The 18759-nt window shown below is 34.7% G+C and overlaps 1 protein-coding gene across 1 annotated transcript; it reads left to right on the forward strand.

Moving 5' to 3' along the window:
- The first annotated feature begins 709 nt into the window (after window positions 1-709).
- On the forward strand, window positions 710-4850 carry LOC101400343 (putative olfactory receptor 10D4). The gene is made up of 2 exons (XM_004427176.3): window positions 710-869; window positions 4048-4850. The coding sequence occupies exons 1-2, from the start codon at window positions 740-742 to the stop codon at window positions 4848-4850; spliced, it is 933 nt and encodes a 310-aa protein (XP_004427233.3). The 5' UTR covers window positions 710-739.
- The last annotated feature ends 13909 nt before the right edge of the window (window positions 4851-18759 follow it).

An 18759-nucleotide genomic window follows, 5' to 3' on the forward strand; every position in this document is an offset into this window, starting at 1 on the left:
ACACTAATTAATAATGCTAAATAATATTAATGTCATTAAAATGTACTTTTGTGAGATTTGTAGTATAGAAATAAAGTGTAGTTGAGGAGGGATACATTTCTAGTGGAATGCAGTAGTTATTTCCATTACTTATGCATTACTTTCTTCTGGTCTCAATCCAATTTCTTTCTGTGTGTGAGGAGGTCATAAACACGAATTGTATACTTTTTAAAAATATAAACACTACAGAATGGAAAGAGTACTGATGACAGTAAAAATAAATAGATGTGTATATAATTTCTGTTTAGATTCACATTTTTATATACATATATTTGGGTAATTGGACTATTTACCAACTAACTATGAATTGGCTGGAATTAAAATTAAGTTGTCATCTGATGACAAATTTTCCATGGAGAAGATGGTTCTGAAATATGCCAGTTGTGCGTGATGTTAAATTGGATTGAAACTACATAAAACTGCTAATAAGTCTTGATGCCTGTAAGAGGTTTGACAACTATAGAGATACATTATTCTGCTACCTAAATTAACATATGAAAAAACTGAGGCCAAATTTGACACATTATTTAGCTGCAGGGCCAGATTTATTATTGGTTTCCTTTTCCTCTTTTGGTCTTCTTTTACTTGCAGTCACTACCTTAGATGGAAATAACTCTATTAGGAAGATATAGACCCAGTTATTTGTGATCTTATATCGTGATTGTTGCTTTGCTTTTCCAGGACTGCCTGATGCATAAACATGCAGAGCTACACTTCCGTGATGGAGTTCATCCTGTTGGGAATTCCTAATACTGAAGGGCTGGAGAATATGCTCTTTGTCCTGTTTTTTGTCTTCTACCTCCTTACCTTGCTGGGGAACCTGCTCATCTTCCTCATCATTCTGGTTTCCTCCAACCTCCACTCCCCCATGTATTTCTTCCTGGGAAACTTGTCAGTGTTTGACGTATTTTTCCCTTCAGTAGTTTCCACCAAAATGTTACTCTACCTGATGAGGTAAAGCCGGACCATCAGGATGATGGATGACTGGATGATGATAATAATTTCAAGATCCTCAAAATGTCTCCATTTATACAAATAATCTTTTATACATCTTTAGGCACTAAGAAAAAAGTTAGAATCTTAGCCTATGGTTCAGGAATTAGAAATATCCGTACAATAGAATATTACTCATCAATATAAAGGAACAAAATACTAACACATGCAACAACAGTGATGAATCTCAAAAACATTATGTTCAGTGAAAAAAGCCAAATAAAAAATAACACACTTTATGATTCTACTTGTAAGAAATATCCAAAAGGGTCAAATACATAGAGACAGAAAGTAGATTAATAATTGCCTAGAGTTGGGGGTAGGTATGGAAATGCTGGTAAGTGGGCCTCCTTTTAAGTACAAGGGAAATCTGAAATTGTGGTGATGGTTGTACAACTCTACAAATATACACTCTTTGTAAATATATTCTCATTCAATTGTACTCCTAAAATGGATGAGTTTTATGTCATGTAAATTATATCTCAATAAAGCTGTTTAAAATATAGGTCATTGTTAGTCAAAGTTTTTTAAGCTTTTATGACGATCAGATTTTTTTCTTTATTTTAAAAACAAAGCTAAAGAACAGAAAAATTGGTAGAAATATATGACTAAGCATGTTTACTTTTTAAATCAAGACAAAATATTTATTCCACTTTGTTAGAATTGAACATAGGTTTCAAATGCAGATAGATTGAAATTCAAATCCAAGCTCTATGACTGAGTTTTGGAGTAAACTTTGGTAACTATTTGAAATTTTGAGCCCTATTTTCATCTTTAAAAAGATAATAAGATCTAACTCATGGGTTTGATGCAAGGATTAAATAAAGAGGCCTTGAAAAGTCTGGATAAAAACAAAAAAAAGGAGATTCCCAGTAAGCAGTAATTATGATTTCAAAACCATGGAGACAGAAGTTGCTTCTGAATTCCTTGGAAGGAAGGACAACGACTATTAGAAGGTTGTAAAATTACTTAAACCTTATTACAGTTGTCATTTTGTGCCTTTTGTATGAGCTCAAAGTGATTTTAGCCATAACATTTTTTACAGGTCCATGTGCTTGTTTCTTTGGGCAGCCAGTAAAAATAATGTGCTAACACTCCTACCAAATTCTACTCTTGATTGCTCTGATCCATTCTCTACACAGCAGTCAGCTGACTGAATTCTTTAAATAGAAATTAAACCAAGTTACAGTAATTAAAGTATGGTAAGATAAACATCAGTAGTAGTCTTAAGGGAAAATAAAAAGATTTTAGAAAACGATAAAATATGAATTCATCCAGTTGAAGAAGTGATCATTGGGAGAATTATAAAGCGAAATATGGAAAAAACTGTTGCTGGTGTGTTTTGTTTTAACACCAAGATGGGAATGTTGCCTCTTTTTCTAAGTGGTTACTTTCCTAATCCCCGACTCTTTCTCCAAACACAGATCTTCCAAGCACAGGATCACTGAGAAATTTCAAATATTTGAACCCAACGGATAGGTCTCCAGTAGAGGAAAAACATACCCAAGAGTTATTGATAATCAAAGAGTTTTGGAAACTGAAAATAACTAATTGCTGCTACATAATTTTTTTAGTCTAAGAAATAATGAGGTAGAGGCCGTGGGGAGAAAGAGGGAGGGAAGAGGAAAGTCTGCAGTCTAACTGCTCCCTCTGTTCTATAGACTTTGAGTTGGTGCCCACTAGGGAAGAGGGTCCCAAAGCAACACCAAACACATTTATTCTCTCTTGAGGGAACGGATGCTGCTCCTTCACTCAGGGACCAGTCACTCTTGGGACTCGACTTTCAGGCCTGAGTGACTGAGTCTGAGAAAGAGAAGCGCTCAGCTTTTACGGCCTGACAGGCTGCCTCTCATCTTCCACAGCATCTGAAAGGAAAGGAATCAGGGCAGAGGGGATGTGGGGCCTGGTTTTCAGCCCAAGTCAGCAGTTTCCCTTAAATCTGGTCTGTAAGTGCCTTCTGTCTAGAGCACGTCTTCTCATCTTCTGTCAGGTTATATGTACTAGAGGAAGGTGGGAAAAATATGAGAATTTGATCTATTTTAGTTTGGGCTAATACTGGCTTAGTTGACTCCGTGTTATTTTCCGGAGCTATTCCCTGATTAATGTAGCTTAACTTTAAAAACATTAGTGGGTATTGTACATATTCAGTCATAGTGCAGACATAAATACTCTTGAGGGATAAAATTTATTGAAAGAAGACGGTTGCATTTAATATTGATAGTTGTCTATTGCTTTTTCCCACATTAAATATTATCTTCCCCATCCTATTTTACTGTATTCTCACTAGGCAATTCTCAGTTTATAGTTGTTTTGGCTGGTGATGGAGAAAACAATTTTACGAATCATTCATATCAACAGATGATCCCAGAACTGTGTGGAATAAAGACTCATTAAAATTAGAATATTAGTATCTTGAATGAATTTTTTTAACAAGGGTGAGTAGGAGCAGGCAGTACACTAGGGACTTAATATACGTTAAGGCATTAACCTCATAAAAATAATAAGATATTATTATACAATCTATACAAATACGGAAGAGATTTAGAGATATTTCCAGTTATCCAAAATCACAGATTGGGAAGTACATTTCACATTTAAGGTCAGATATATCCAACCGTAAGGTTTATTTTCTGCCCTCTCTCTAGTCTGCCTCTTGTGTTATCTCTATTTTCCATCTGAGGAAACAGATAAAAACTAAATAAATGACTTACTCAAAGTCACACATTAGTTAGTGACAGAATTGGACTGACTACTGTTTAGAAGTTCTTTATAATACACAGGTATTAACCATTTCCAATGGGTTCTATGAAGGTATTAGTGTTTTTGGGAAAAGCTCATCTCAATGAGGCCATTCTTTGATCTTCCAGGTCTAACTAGACATGAAGATGAGGAATCACACCTCTGTAACTGTGTTCCTCCTCATGGGAATCTCACACACAAAAGAGCTGGATAATGTGCTGTTTTTCTTATTTCTGACCTGCTACTTGCTCACTCTCCTGGGAAACCTGCTCATTCTTCTGACCATCCTCTCTTCCTCCAACCTCCACATCCCCATGTATTTCTTCCTGGGAAATTTGTCAGTCTTTGACATATTTTTCCCTTCAGTGAATTCCCCCAAAATGATGCTTTCCCTAATGGGGCAAAGCCGGACCATCTCTTACCAGGGCTGTGCCTCCCAAGTCTTCTTTTACCACTTCCTGGGTTGCACTGAGTGTTTCCTGTACACCGTGATGGCCTATGACCGTTTTGCAGCCATCTGTCACCCCTTGCGATACACGGTCATCATGAACCACAGGGTGTGCACCATCATGACTCTAGGCACCTGGATGGGGAGCTGTCTGCATGCATCTGTCCTCACGTTCCTTGTCTTTAAGTTACCCTATTGTGGCCCCAATCAGGTGAACAATTTCTTCTGTGATATCCCGATGGTGCTGCCCCTGGCCTGTGCAGACACCTCTCTAGCTCAGACAGTGAGTTTCACCAATGTAGGTGTTGTTGCACTCATGTGTTTTCTTCTTATCCTCACTTCTTATATTCGCATTGTTATCTCTATCTTGAAAATCAGCTCCTCAGAAGGCAGGAGCAGAGCCTTCTCAACCTGCAGTGCCCACTTGACTTCCATCCTGCTCTTCTATGGACCTGTGTTCCTCACTTATCTAAGGCCTGTCTCCAGCTCTTGGCTGGATTCTGCAGTTTCGGTGTTGAATAATATTGTTACTCCTTTCCTGAATCCTTTGATATATACCTTGAGAAACAAGGATGTGAAGTTGGCTCTGAGAAAAGCACTAATCCAAGGAGTACATACTTGTGGGGCCTAAGCTCTCATGTCATCATCTGTCCTTACAACTTTGCCTCGTATTTACCTGGGGAAACTAGTCTCTTACAGTTGGTGTGAATGTTATATGGAATTTAGGACAAGTAGGTGAAGTTGAATACATTCTGGTGTGCTTTATGCATATATACATATATATATAATTTTTTATTCAACAAAATCTTTTACAGTGCTTGTTATTTTATGCAGGCACTATTTTATGCACTTTACATATACTGACATATGTAACTATGATAATTATCATATGGAGTAGATAATATTATTGTCCCAATTTACTGAGAGGGATATTAACACACTGAGAGGTTAAGACACTTCCTCAATATCGCAGAGTTAGAAAGTTGCTGAGTTAAGATGTGAACAAAAGGGTCATATCATTGTGCTAATGCTATCTCTGTATTGTAGGAATTATAGAATAAATATTGTTTTCCAGGAACTTCTTTTCAATTTACATGGAATATTCTCCAACTTCCCAAAAAATCTGTAGTCCGTTGAATTTGCTTTATTGATTTCTATTGTTTAGTAGTCTATGTTTTGTTGAATGACATGTATTTGAGTTTGATATAAAGAAATTCAGTTATATTTTAGAAGCAGGTGATATCCATGTATCTATTAACTTATATTAGCATTGAGCCTGTACTCTCAGGTGAGTGTATTCATTCTTTATGACAACTGTTTGAATTTCATAAGAACGTTAAATATTGTTTCATTAAGTCAAAGATTGAATTTGAGTTCTAGAATACCTGACCCTTCAAAAATAATAATCATCTTTTTCTCATGTAAATAAATAGGTTTGAAGAAAATAGGAAAACTGTAAAAAAGTAAAGTGAATAGAAATGGGTCACTAATCCTACCACCCAAAGATTGCCACTATTAACACTTTGGCATTTTTCCTCTCTCTCTCATTAGTGATTAAATTGGAACTAAAGTTTCTGACTTCATGTTTAAAATTATTTCACCTATACTATCTATATGTATGTCTATCTGTGTACATATACATATTTATCTACCTATCCATATATGTATAGATATTTATACGTTTGTAGTCATATTTTATATATTATTATCTTGTTTTAATAGTGTATCAAGCATTTTCAATTGCCACAATTTTTTAAAAAGTTTTGTTGAGAGATAATTCACATATCAAACAATTCACCCATTTAAAGTGCATAATTCAGTGGTTCTTAGTATCTTCACAGATGCAACCATCACCACAATTTTGGAACATTTTCATCACCACAAAAAGAAGTCCTGCACCCTTTAGCTACCATTCCCCTCTTCTCCCATCATCTTCCACCCTAAGCATTATGAATCTACATTATGTATCTATAGATTTTTCTATTTTGGACATTTCATATAAATGGAATCACATCATATGTGGACGAATTTGACTGGCTTCCTTAGCTTAATGTTTTCAAGTTTTCTCCATGTCACTTTTTTTTTTTCAGTCTTATTGTATGTCACCTGAATGTCCGTAGTTTCTTGGCTCCCTGAAGTCATTCTTTATTTTACATTTTTAAAAAACTTTATTTTTTAAGCAGTTTTAGATTTACAAAAAAGTTGAGAGGAAGGTGTAGAGATTTCCCATATACTCCTTGCTTCCACACATGCATAGCCACCCCCATTATCAACATCACTCACCAGAATGGTACTTTCTTTACCAAGGATGAACCTACATTGACATATCATAATCATCCAAAGTGCAGAATTTACCTTAGGTTTACTCTTGAGCTTGTACATTCTATGGGTTAGCATATTCCTTTTTGTGGCTAAATACTATTCAATTGTACAGATATACCACAGTTTGTGTATCCATTCATTATTTGATATATATTTGGGTTGTTTCTATCTTTTGGATGTTGTGAATAGTGCTGCTATGAACATTTGTTTATACATTTATGTTTGAACACCTATTTTCAATTCTTTTGGGTCTATATTTGGTATTACTGGATCATATGATAATTCTGTGTTTAAGCTTTTGATGAATCACCAAACTATTTTCCATAGTGGCTGCACCATTTTACACTCCCACCAGCAATGTATGAGGGTTCTAATTTCACCACTTCCTTGCCAACACATTATTTTCCTTTTTTTTTTTTGTTTTGTTTTGTTTTTTGGTGAGAAATATTAGCCCTGAGCTAACATCCATGCCCATCTTCCTTGATTTTGTATATGGGATCTCGCCACACATGGCTTGATGAGAGGTGCTTAGGTCCCTTCCCAGTATTCAAACATGTGAACACTGGGCTGCTGCAGTGGAGTGCACGAACTTAACCACTACGCAACTGGCTGGCCCCTACTTTCCATTTTTGATTATAGTCATCTTAATAGTCGTGAAGTAGTGGCTCACTATAGTTTTATTTGCCATTTCTCTGATGACTAATGATGTTGAGGGTTGTTTCATACACTTGTTGAGCCTTGTATATATTCTTTAGAAAAAAAAAATCTATTCAAGTCTTTTGCCCATTTTTAAATCAAGCAGTCTTTCTGTTGTTGAATTGTAAGAGTTCTTCATATATCCTTGGATACTAGACTCATGAAAAATATGATTTCCAAATGTAGACTCTTATGAAAAATATGATTTTCAAATGTTTTCTTCCACTCTGTGAGTAATCTTTTCACCTTCTTGATAGTGCCCTTTATGCACAAAAGTTTTGAATTTTGATGTCTAATTTATCTATCTCTTCTTTTGTTGCTTCTGTTTTTGAAGTCATTTCTAAAAAAACATTGCCAAATCCAAGATGATGAGGATTTTCCAGTAAGTTTTTTTCTAAGAATTTTATAGTTTTAGTTCTTACATTCAGATTTTTGATCCATTTTGAGTTAATTTTTGTATATGATGTGAGATGAGTCCAAAGTTATTTTTTTGCATGTGGATTTCCAATTGTCCAAGACCATTTGTTGAAAGGCTATTCTTTACCATTGAATAGGTCTTAGCTCCCTTTGTTGAAAATCAGTGGCCATACAGACATAGGTTGCTTTAGTTGTGAAGTCTCAGTTCTATTCCATTTATCTATATATCTATTCTTATGCCAGTACCACACTGTGTTGAATACCATTACTTTATAGTAAGTTTTGAAATTGGGAAGTGAGTTCTCCTAAGTTCTGCTTCTTTTTAAAGATAGTTTGGATATTCTGGGAGGGTTCTTTGCAATCCCATATGAATTTTAAAATTAGCTTGTCAGTTTTTACAAAGAAGACAGCTGAGATTCTGATATGGATTGCATTAAATCTGTAGACCTACTTGGGGAGAATTATCATCTTAACAATATCAAGTCTTCTAATCCACAAATATGATATGCTTTTCCATTCATCCAGATTTTCCTTTTCAGCACTGTTTTATTATTTTCAGTGTAACAGTATTTCACTTTCTTGGTTAAATTTATTCCTAGGTATTTTATTCTTTTAGGTGCTTTTATAAATGGAATTATTTTCTTGATATCCTTTGAAGAGTTTTCATTGCCAGTACATAAAAATACAATTTATTTTGTATATTGATCTTGTATCCTGCAATCTTGCTGAACTCCTTCATCAGTTCTAATATGTTCTAGTGGATGCCTTAAGATTTTCTGTATAGATGATCATGCCACTTGCAAGTAGGGATAGTTTTACTTTTTTCTCTCCCACATGGATACCTTCTAGTTCTTTTTCTTTACTTTTAGGTTTTTTTTCTTGCTTAATTTCTCTGGCTAGAAATTCTAATACAATGTTGAATAGATGTGCTAAGAGCAGAATCCTTGTCTTGTTCTTCATTGGGGGAAAGCATCCAGTCTTTTATCATTAAGTATGATGTTGGTTGTGAGTTTTTCACAGATGCCACTTATTATGCTGAAGCAGTTCAATTCTATTCCTAGTGTGTTGAGTGTTTTTATTATAAAATTGTGCTAAATTTGTCCAGCGATTTTTCTGCATGTATTGAGATTATCATGTGTTTTTGTTGCTGTTTTTTGATATGGTTTATCACATTAATTGATTTTTGGATATCAATACAAACTTGCATTCCTGGGATAAATTCCCATTTGATCATGGTGCATAATTATTTCAATATGTTGGTGCATTTTGTTTGCAAGTGTTTTGCTCATTATTTTTACTCCATATTCATAAGAAATATTGACTGGTTATGTTTTGTTTTGTTTTCTTGTGATGTCTTTGATTTTCGGTATCAGGGTATTCCAGGATTTGTAGAATGAGTTGGGAAATGTTCCTCCCTCTTCTATTTTTCAAACCATTTGTAAAGAATTGTTATTAATTCTTCCTGAAATGTTTCAGAGAACTTAATATTGAAGCCATGTGGGCTTAGGCTTTTATTTGTGGGTCGTGTTTTGATTACTAATTCAAATCTTTCTCTTTTTTTGCTGAGGAAGGTTCACCCTGAGCTAACATCTGTGCTAATATTCTTCTATTTTGTATGTGGGTCACCACCACAGCATGGCCACCAATGAGTGGTGCATGTCTGTGACCGGGAGCTGAACTCATGTTAGGGAAGTGGAATGCGCCGAACTTAACCACTAGGCCATGGGGCCGGCCACAAATCTTTATTTCTTAATAGGACTATTCAGATTTCTTCTTGAGTCAGTTTGGCAGTTTCTGGTATCTTTCAAAGAATTTTTTCATTTCCTGTAAGTTATCTAATTCACTGATATACAGTTGTTCATATTATTCCTTTATAATCCTTTTTATTTCTGTGAGGTTGGTAATATGTCTCATCTTACTGTTGTGATTCCAGTAATTTGTCTTCTCTCTTTTTTCCATTGGTCATCCCAGATGAAGGTTTATTAACTTTATCCTCTCTCAGAACCAGCGATTGATTTTATTGATTCTTTCTATTGTTTTTCTTTTTTTTTTTTTTTGATGTGGAAGATCAGCCCTGAGCTATTATTCATGCTAATCCTCCTCTTTTTGCTGAGGAATACTGGCTCTGAGCTAACATCTATTGCCAATCCTCCTCCTTTTTTTTCCCCAAAGCCCCAGTAGATAATTGTATGTCATAGTTGCACATCCTTTTAGTTGCTGTATGTGGGACGTGGCCTCAGCATTGCCGGAGAAGTGGTGCATCGGTGCACGCCCGGAATACAAACCCGGGCTGCCAGTAGCGGAGCGTGTGCCCTGAACCGCTAAGCCACAGGGCCGGCCCTTTCTATTGTTTTTCTATTCTTTATGTCATTAATTTCCACCACAATCTGTATTATTTTCTTCCTCCTGCTTGCTTTAGATTTGGTGTTTTCTTATCTTTTCAGGGTTTTAAGGTGGAAAGTTAGGTTATTGATTTCAGAACTTTCTTCTTATTATAGGTATTCAAAGTACAAATTTTCTTCTAAGCTCTGTATTAGCAGCATTACATAAGTTTTGGTATATTGTATCTTTATTTCCATTTATCTCAAAGTATTTTCAATTTCCATTTTTATTTATTTTTGACTCATTGGTTATTTGTGGTGCATTGTTTAATTTCCACATATTTGTGAATTTCCTAAACTTCTTTCTGTTATTAGTTTCTCATTTCATTTCATCATAGTTAGAGAACATACTTTGGATAGTTCAGTTCTTTTAAACTTAATGAGGTTGGTTTTATGAGCTAGTATATGGTTTATCCTGAAGAATATTCCATATGAACTTGAGAACAACTGTTGATGTTGGATGGAGTCTTCTACAGATGTCTATTAGTTCTAGTTCGTTTATAGTGTTATTCAAGTCATTTATTTCTTTGTTGACCTTCTGCCTTGTTATTTTATCCACTATTGAAAGTGGAGTATTACTGAATTGTCTATTTCCCCCCTCAAGTCTGCCATTTTTTGCTTCTTGTATTTTGATACTGATATCAGATACATATATGTATTTAATTATTTTATCTTCTTAGTAGATTGATCTTTTTATCATTATAAAATGTCCCTCTTTATCTCTGGTAGCATTGTCTTTTGTTTTAAAATCTATTTTGTCTGTTAGTCTAGCCACTTCAGCTTTCCTATAGTTGTTGTTTGCATGATATATCTTTTTCCATGCTTTTACTTTCATTCTGTTTGTACCTTGGAAACTAAAATGTGTCTTCTAAAGACATTATGTATTTGGATCATGTTGTTGTCGTCATGTTTTTTGTCCAGTTGTACAATCTCTGCCTTTTGATTGAATTTTCAATCTACTCATATTTTAATGTTAATATTGATATAGTTGGATTTACATCTGTTATCTTACATTTTGTTTCATGTCATGTCTTTTTTTATTCCTCCGTTATTCCCTTCCTTTTTCTTTTTGCATTAATTTCTAATGTAGAATTTTAATTTCTTTTATGATTTTTTTCACTGTATGCATATATATTTTTTGGTGAGGAAGATTAGCCCTGAGCTAACATCTGCTGCCAATCCTCTTTTTGCTGAGGAAGTTTGGCCCTGAGCTAACATCTGTGCCCATCCTCCTCTATTTTATATGTGGAGGCCTGCCACAGCATGGCTTGATAAGCGGTGTGTAGGTCCGCACCCAGGATCTGAACCTGCAAATCCCAGGCCACTGGAGTGGAGTGCACGAACTTAACCACTATGCCACCAGGCAGGCCCCTTTCACTATGTTTTTTTGAGTCATTACCTAATGATTGCTTTAGGGCCTACTGTTTTACATCTTAACTTATCACAATCAGCTTCAGATTTATACTAGCTTATTTCCAGCGTGATACAGAAACACTCCTCCTAGGTAGCTCTATTCCTGTCTCTCCTTCTTGTGGTATTTTTGTTAGATATATTACATGTGTAAATGTTACAAAATCAGCAATAAGTGGTTATAATTATTACTTTATGTAATTTTGCCTTTTAAAGATGTTGGGAGAAGAAAGTAAAACAAGTATATACTTACAACTTCTATTAGAATAGACTTCTTATTTATTTTCGGCCTTTTCCTTTGTTCCTGTGGACTTGAATTACTGTCTGGAGTCATTACCTTAGCCCAATACCACTTTGCTCCCATCCACCTCCTTTTTGCTGTTGTTGGCAAACATATTACATTTCTCTATGTTGTATGTGCAATAATACTTTTGAAATAAGTTCATAGAAATTACAAAATATGAATTTATACTGTCTTTTATAATTACATACTTAACCTTTACCAGTGTTCTTTGTTTTTCATGTGGATTTGGATTACCATCTGGGCTTACATGTTTTCAGCCTGAAGAATTTCCTTTAGTATTGCTTGTGAGATGCATCTGCTGAAAACAAATTCTCTCAATTTTTGTTTTTCTGAGAATGTCTTTATTTTATATTCTTTTCTGAAAGATGGCTTTTCTGTATGTAGGATGTTAGTTAACTCCTTTTTCTTTGAGCACTTAAATAGTTATCCCACTGCCTTCCTACCTCCATTGTTTCTCATGAGAAGTCAGCTATTTTTCTCACTGTGCTTTCTGCATAAGTGATGTGTCATTTTTCTCTAGATGCTTTCCACATTTTTTTCTTCTGTTTTGCTTTTGGTATTTTTGTTATTATGTCTGTTTGTGGATCTTTTGTGCTTATCCTACTTGGAGTTCATTGGGCTTCCTGGATGTCTAGTTTATTGCTTTTCTATAAATTTAGAAAGTTTTTAGCCATTATTTCTTTGAATATTTTTAATGCCCCTTTCTCTCTCTCTGCTTCTTCTGGAACTCCTGTTAAGTGTATGTTGGTGCACTTGATGGTTCCACATTTCTCTGAGGCTCTGCTCATTTTTCTTCATTCTTTTTTTCTCTCTGTCCTTTTGCTTGCATACTCTCTATCAAGTTATCTTCAAGTTTGCTCATTCTTTCTTCTGCCAGCTCCTGTTGAGCCCATCCAGTAAATTTTTCATTTCAGTTATTGTACTTTTCTACCACAGATTTTCCGTTTGGATCTTTCTTATAATTTCTATCTATTGATATTCTCTATTTGATTCAACATTGCCATCACACTTTACTTCTTTAATCATGGTTTCCTTTGTTCTTTGAACATATTTATAATGGCTATTTTGAAGTATTTGCCTATTAAAATCTGACATTTGATGCTTTCACAAGCAGTTTATTTTGCCTGTTTTTTTCCCCCTTGTGTATGGGTCATACTTTCCTGTTCTTTCTATGCTTATAATTTTTTGTTGAAAACTGGACATTTTAGACAATATATTTTAGCAACATTGAGTACTGATTCCTGCCTCCCTCCAGAGGACATGATTGTTATTTATTTGTTTAGTGACTGGCTGAATCATTTTAGTGATGTTTACTCTTTCCCTTGCAATGTTAAACCTCTGATGTTGCTCCTCAGAGTGAGCTACAGCCTTGAGTATGCCCACAAGCATCTCAGATAATGCAGTACATACTTTGATGGTCTCTTTCCCTGACCACACCCAGCTGTTCAACTTCACTAATTTCTGGCTGATTGCTTTATTGTTTTTCAACAATTCCCTGGGACCTAAATTGCTCTGTAGACTAACTCAGTCATATTTCATGTCCTTTTAAGAAGTAGTTTGGGCTAGCCCCATTGGCCTAGTGGTTAAGTTTGGCACACTCTGCTTCAATAGCTTGGGTTCAGTTCCTGGGTGTGGACCTACACCACTCTGTTAGTGGCCATGCTGTGCTGGTGGCCCACATACCAAAATATAGAGGAAGATTGGCATGCTCAGGGCAAATCTTTCTCAGCAAAAAAAAAAAAAAAAAAAAACCGAAGAAGAAGAAGAAGAAGAAGAAGTAGTTCATGAAGTCAGGGTTTGTGATTTGTTCTGACCCCAGCCAGGCTCCTTTCAGCTGTCTTTCTCCAAGTTGTCTGCTTCCTCCCCCAGATATAATATCTGAGCCAGGGCTCTGGAGCTGGGAATGAAGATAATGGTATGCTTCTCTCTTTGGACACCCTACTTTAGAAGCTGAGCACTTAGTGGAAATGGGGAATGGGAAATATCCTCATATCATTTCAGCTTGCCCCTCATGGTGTGGAACCATCACCTTATGAGATGGGGCAAGGTTAGCCAGGATCCCAATATTCTAAGCGATGCTGCACCCAAGGTAAAGCCTCTGCCTCATAAATGGGAACTGAGCCGAATATGGGAGCCCCTGCATTTGGCCATACTAATCTGGAACTTAGCCTCAGCAACACACAGCTGGGGACAGGATAAGAAATGCCGACATCCTGCCCCTCCCAGGAAGACACTCTCTGACTGGGAGCTGGGGAGAAAGGGAACCCTGTGTTCTTGGCTGTACCCATCTGGAGTAGAGTTTCCATCTAACTAGGTTGAACAGGGATGGGAAGGAGCAGATCTCAGTTCACATACCATGGACTGTTTCTGTTATTATCAAAATATAGTTCATTTTTTCTGAATAAATGTTTCTTTTTATTAGCTATATAAGGACCACTTCCAGAGACTTTAAATTGTTCTTTATTATGATTTTTTACCAAAGAGGAAGTCCACAGAGCTCCTCAAGCTGTCATGACAGAAATCCCTCCTCACCATAAAACATTAATGGACATATTTTTAAAGGCTGTGTGATATTCCATTTTATCTATTAATATAGTCATCATAATGATTCCTGTATTACTAAGCTTATATTTTGATTCACTTTTCTCCTTTAGCTATTACCCTACAGTGAACATCTTTGTACTTAAAGTTTTTCCCACGTTTTTTATGTGTTTTTACCTGTGGTATTACTGAGTTAAAGAACATGAGCTTTTTTATTTGTTTGTTTTCTGCACCCTGCCAATACTTTACAGAAATGTCTATAACCACCCCTAAAAATATTTTTCCCTTAGTTATGTAAAATACTGTCATATTTTGTTAAATTAGTAACTTATTGTTGGAATGTTCATTTTTATATCAAGTGAGGCAGTATACTTTTATATATTAAAATGAATATCTTTACTGCAAAATCACTCATCCTTCTTTATTGATGTTTAGTGGGATCTAGGAAATTTTCTTATCATTTTGTGTTCTTCATAAATTTAGAATATTAACTTCTCATATGTTACATTTTTGTTGATTTTGTTATTTATCTTTCGCTTTCATTTGAAGTATTTTATGTACAGCAGTCTTTATTTTTTATGTAATCTAATTTATCAATCTTTTTTCTTTTTTTTTTCCCTAATATATGTAAACTTAGAAATTCTTATAACTCCTTTCTTATAAATATTTAACAATGAGTTCTAGGGTTTTTATTTTTAATAAAATCATTAATGTACCTGTAATTTACTTGGCTACAAGGTGGGAATTTAATTTCTGTTTATCTTCATAATAGCCAACCTCTTGTGTTATTATTTAATATTTTAATTCATTCCCATTATTAGTCTATCTGTGGATTCCTAGAACAAAATAAAAAGTCCTTGAGATTGGGCTTGTTAGAATTTCCTTGAATTTTCACTTACTTGAACTTTATTCAGAGATTCACATCCATTTTAATTATGGATACGGTGTCATGCTTTTGAAATTAACATTTAGTCTCGTTTTGATACCTTTATAAAATCTACTGATTAAATTCTGTATACTCTAGAAAAGAGAACACAGGAGGATTATCCATTTCTTGAAATAGTCTATAAGGTTGCCTAGCTGTAATGTGATTTTTTTTTTCTGATGAGAAAGATTGGCCCTGAGCTAACATCTGACAATCATCCTCTTTTTTTTTTTTTTGCTGAGGATGAGTGGCCCTGGGCTAACACTCATGCCTATCTTCCTTTACTTTATATAGGACACCGCCACAGCATGGCTTGACATGCTGTGCGTCAGTGCGTGCCCAGGATCCAAACCAGCGAACCCCATGCCGCCACAGTGGAGCGTGCGCACTTAACCACTTGTGCCACTGGGCCGGCCCCTGTAATGTGATTTTTATAAGTAATTCTTGGAAAATGCTTTTCAGTTTTTCATGACCATTAATTAATTTAGATTTTCTATTTTTTGTTGTTGTTGTTGCTGGTGTGATGAATACTTTCCTAATAAAAATTTTTATTTTATCTAGATCAGTGACTTTCACACTTTAGTTTACTTTAAATCATCTTGTGTCTGTAGGAATTTAAAAATGCAGTTTCCAGTGTGCCATCCTCCAGAGATTCGGATTGATGAAGTCTGAAGAGAGGGCCAGAAATCCATATTTTTAACAAGCACACTCAGGGAATTAATTTGGGCTTTCAGGTTTATAAGAATAACTTCATTAACTTTTTTCTTTGTGTCGGTTATAATATTTGTATTCTCACTGTATTTTTTCACACTTTCTCCCTTTATACATAATTAGATTTGCCAAAAGTTTGCCTTTTATTCAATTATTTCCTGAAAGAAAAACTTTTGATTCATTTATCAATTTTCTTGGCATTTTGTTTTGAGGTGAAAGACATCTGGTTGTATCTTTGTTGTTCATTCCTCCCAACATCATTGATAATTGTCTTTTGTTTTAACTTGGGTCTTTTCTTTTGCTTTGCATAAAATTGTAAGTACATTTGTTATATTTTCACCCACATGGTTAATTATAAAGAATTTTGGATTTTTTAAAACTTTGTTTCTTTAAATTATTTTATACCTTAGTTGCTAGAAAATATGGATGATATGTTTTACATTTTGGAATTGATTAAAAATATTTTTATATTCTAACATATAATCAGGTTGTGTCATCGTCCATATACACAAGATTGAAAACAGACTTGCAATGTACAAAATTTTAAAACCAGTTAAGCTTTATAATTAGACTTTTCAAAAACTTCACAATTTGTTTTTGCTTTCATATTTCCTGATACTTATATATTTAATGATTTTAGTATCCTAAATTATGATAATATATAATTTGGGGCATAGAAATCATTAACCTCACAATGTAATTGAAGAGAAAAAGAAAGTCTTTAAATTTTACTGCTTGATTTCTAAATGAATATTCTTATCTTTTTTATCTTAACCACCTCCTTCTTTATCTAGGCCTGTTATTTCCATGACTCCTGTTTTCCTGTTACTAGAGACCCTGTTTTTCTTACTTTTACTACCTACAATACATTATTTACAGATGTTTTCTTTTTATTTGTCTTATATATGCAAGGAATCACCTCCTTTCTCCCTCTATCTCCAGCTATCCAGCTACGTTGCATATTAGAAATTGCCATCTCAAAGAGCTGTAGAAGGGAACACTGATGGAGAAGAGTGTCTATGGGAGGATGGCATAAACAGGTGTGAGAGGGTGATGGAACTGGGAGTAAGCAATGGAGTATCTCTTCCTTATTCTTTCTTCTTCCTTAACCTGCATTGTTGAGTAGAGGTCAATTGATGCTTAAGTTATGACTTCCTCTCTCTTTCACTCTCTTTCCCTGCTTGAAATCATTCTCATCTGTATTCCTATCATTGGAAAATTTCCCCCGATTCTGAGATATCTTTTTCAGAATTAATTTATACGTTGTTTTCTGGCATGATTCTAAGTTTTGAACATTCTTATGGGCATTTTAATTAGGAGATATTGTATAAGATGTGGATAGTATGCCGTCAGATCAGCTCATAACCTCCCCAAATTGAAATATGTTATTATAAAATGTACTTGCTCTTCATGCACTTATTCCCTATTGGCTTTGGTAAGGAACTTGAAATTTTCTATACCAGAGAGTAGAATGCTTGTTATTGTTAACATTTAGTGAGTAGCTTTCCTGAGCTCATTACCAGATCCTTCATATATACAGTTTCATTTAAAGAAAATGAATGAAAAGCCACTAATCTCTTTCTTTAATAAAATATTTTTGCATTATTTGTATTTAGGTTGCATTTTTGCATGTCAGTGAATTAAGCACAATAAATAAAATTAAACTCACTATAAATGGTTGATCTATTTTGATTAAAATGACATTGGAGGAGGAAGAGAGATTACTTACCCTCTCTAAATTTCTGAGTCTCATTTTATGAGCTAAATAAAAATGTCAACTATTTGTCACTCTTTAGCAACTGTATTAAAAGAATTCTTATTTTCCTCCTTTTTAAAAATTCCTAACCAAAACCAGTTGCTGAATATAAAAGCAAATGTTTCTTAAAGTCAATAGTATTTGAAACCTTATAGTATTTATGCATGAAAGGAAAGATTTCTACTTTTGGGAATCACCTGGACTTTGACACTCCTGAAGTTTTAGCTTCTATTAACCTCAGTCCATCATAGATCAGACTATTTTCTCTTAGTTGTACCAAGGCTCCAATATCACTTATTTGCATCTGCATAAAGCCTTAGGTCCCTTTAATCCTAGCATGACTCTCCTGCTAGTTGTTCTCAATCACCACCATAAGTGCAAGCCCTCCCCTAACTTTATCCGTAAGCTCTGTACCTTCTCCCATGCTCACATATTCAAACTGCTCTATGTTTCCTCCATAATGATAATCTATTGCACTAATGACCTCTTTCTTAATCCTTCCTTTTTTCTTCTGCAAGAACTCTTAGGACAAAGACAGTACTACATGTACACAAAACTCTGTTTTATTTTATTTTCCTAGGTGCAAAAGAAGAGGGTATTTCTTACTCCTTGATTGTTGTGTTGGAGCCATTTACTGGGTTTTGACAAATGAGATGTGGGCTTAAGAGATGCAAACCACTCTCAGGAATAGCTTATAAAAAACATCTAAGTGACCTGCCTCTCCTCTCTCCCTGACATGAGGATTCTGGAAGCCATTGAGGGAGTTTCCTATCTCATCTAGCACTTTTTATGACAAAGAAATAAATCTTTTTTATGTTTATCCACTGAAATTTTGGGTTTACTTGTTATGATGGAATAGCATACTTTAGACTGATAAATATAACTCTCCTTACATTTTATTGTAAACAAAGACTTGCACATCCTTACTTTCTTTAGAATGTTACACTTCCTGTCAACTGAAAGTCCTTTCTTTCAGCAGAATTTGTATTTGTTTCATCTGAAAATTCCATATCTAGCAAAAACTAGGTGTGTTAGTTGACATATTGATAAGCAAGTTAATTGTTGATAGTGTCTCTG

The sequence above is a fragment of the Ceratotherium simum genome, chromosome 7, assembly GCF_057802395.1.
Source record: "Ceratotherium simum simum isolate JZ-2026a chromosome 7, ASM5780239v1, whole genome shotgun sequence".
Taxonomy (NCBI): Eukaryota; Metazoa; Chordata; class Mammalia; order Perissodactyla; family Rhinocerotidae; genus Ceratotherium; species Ceratotherium simum.

Bases quoted from the DNA above. Each gene is read 5' to 3' on its own strand.
- LOC101400343 (XM_004427176.3), top strand. From the start codon at position 740: ATGCAGAGCTACACTTCCGTGATGGAGTTCATCCTGTTGGGAATTCCT. The intron at 870-4,047 runs TCCTCATCATTC...ACCTGCTCATTC, and splicing joins GCTGGGGAACCTGCTCATCT to TTCTGACCATCCTCTCTTCC.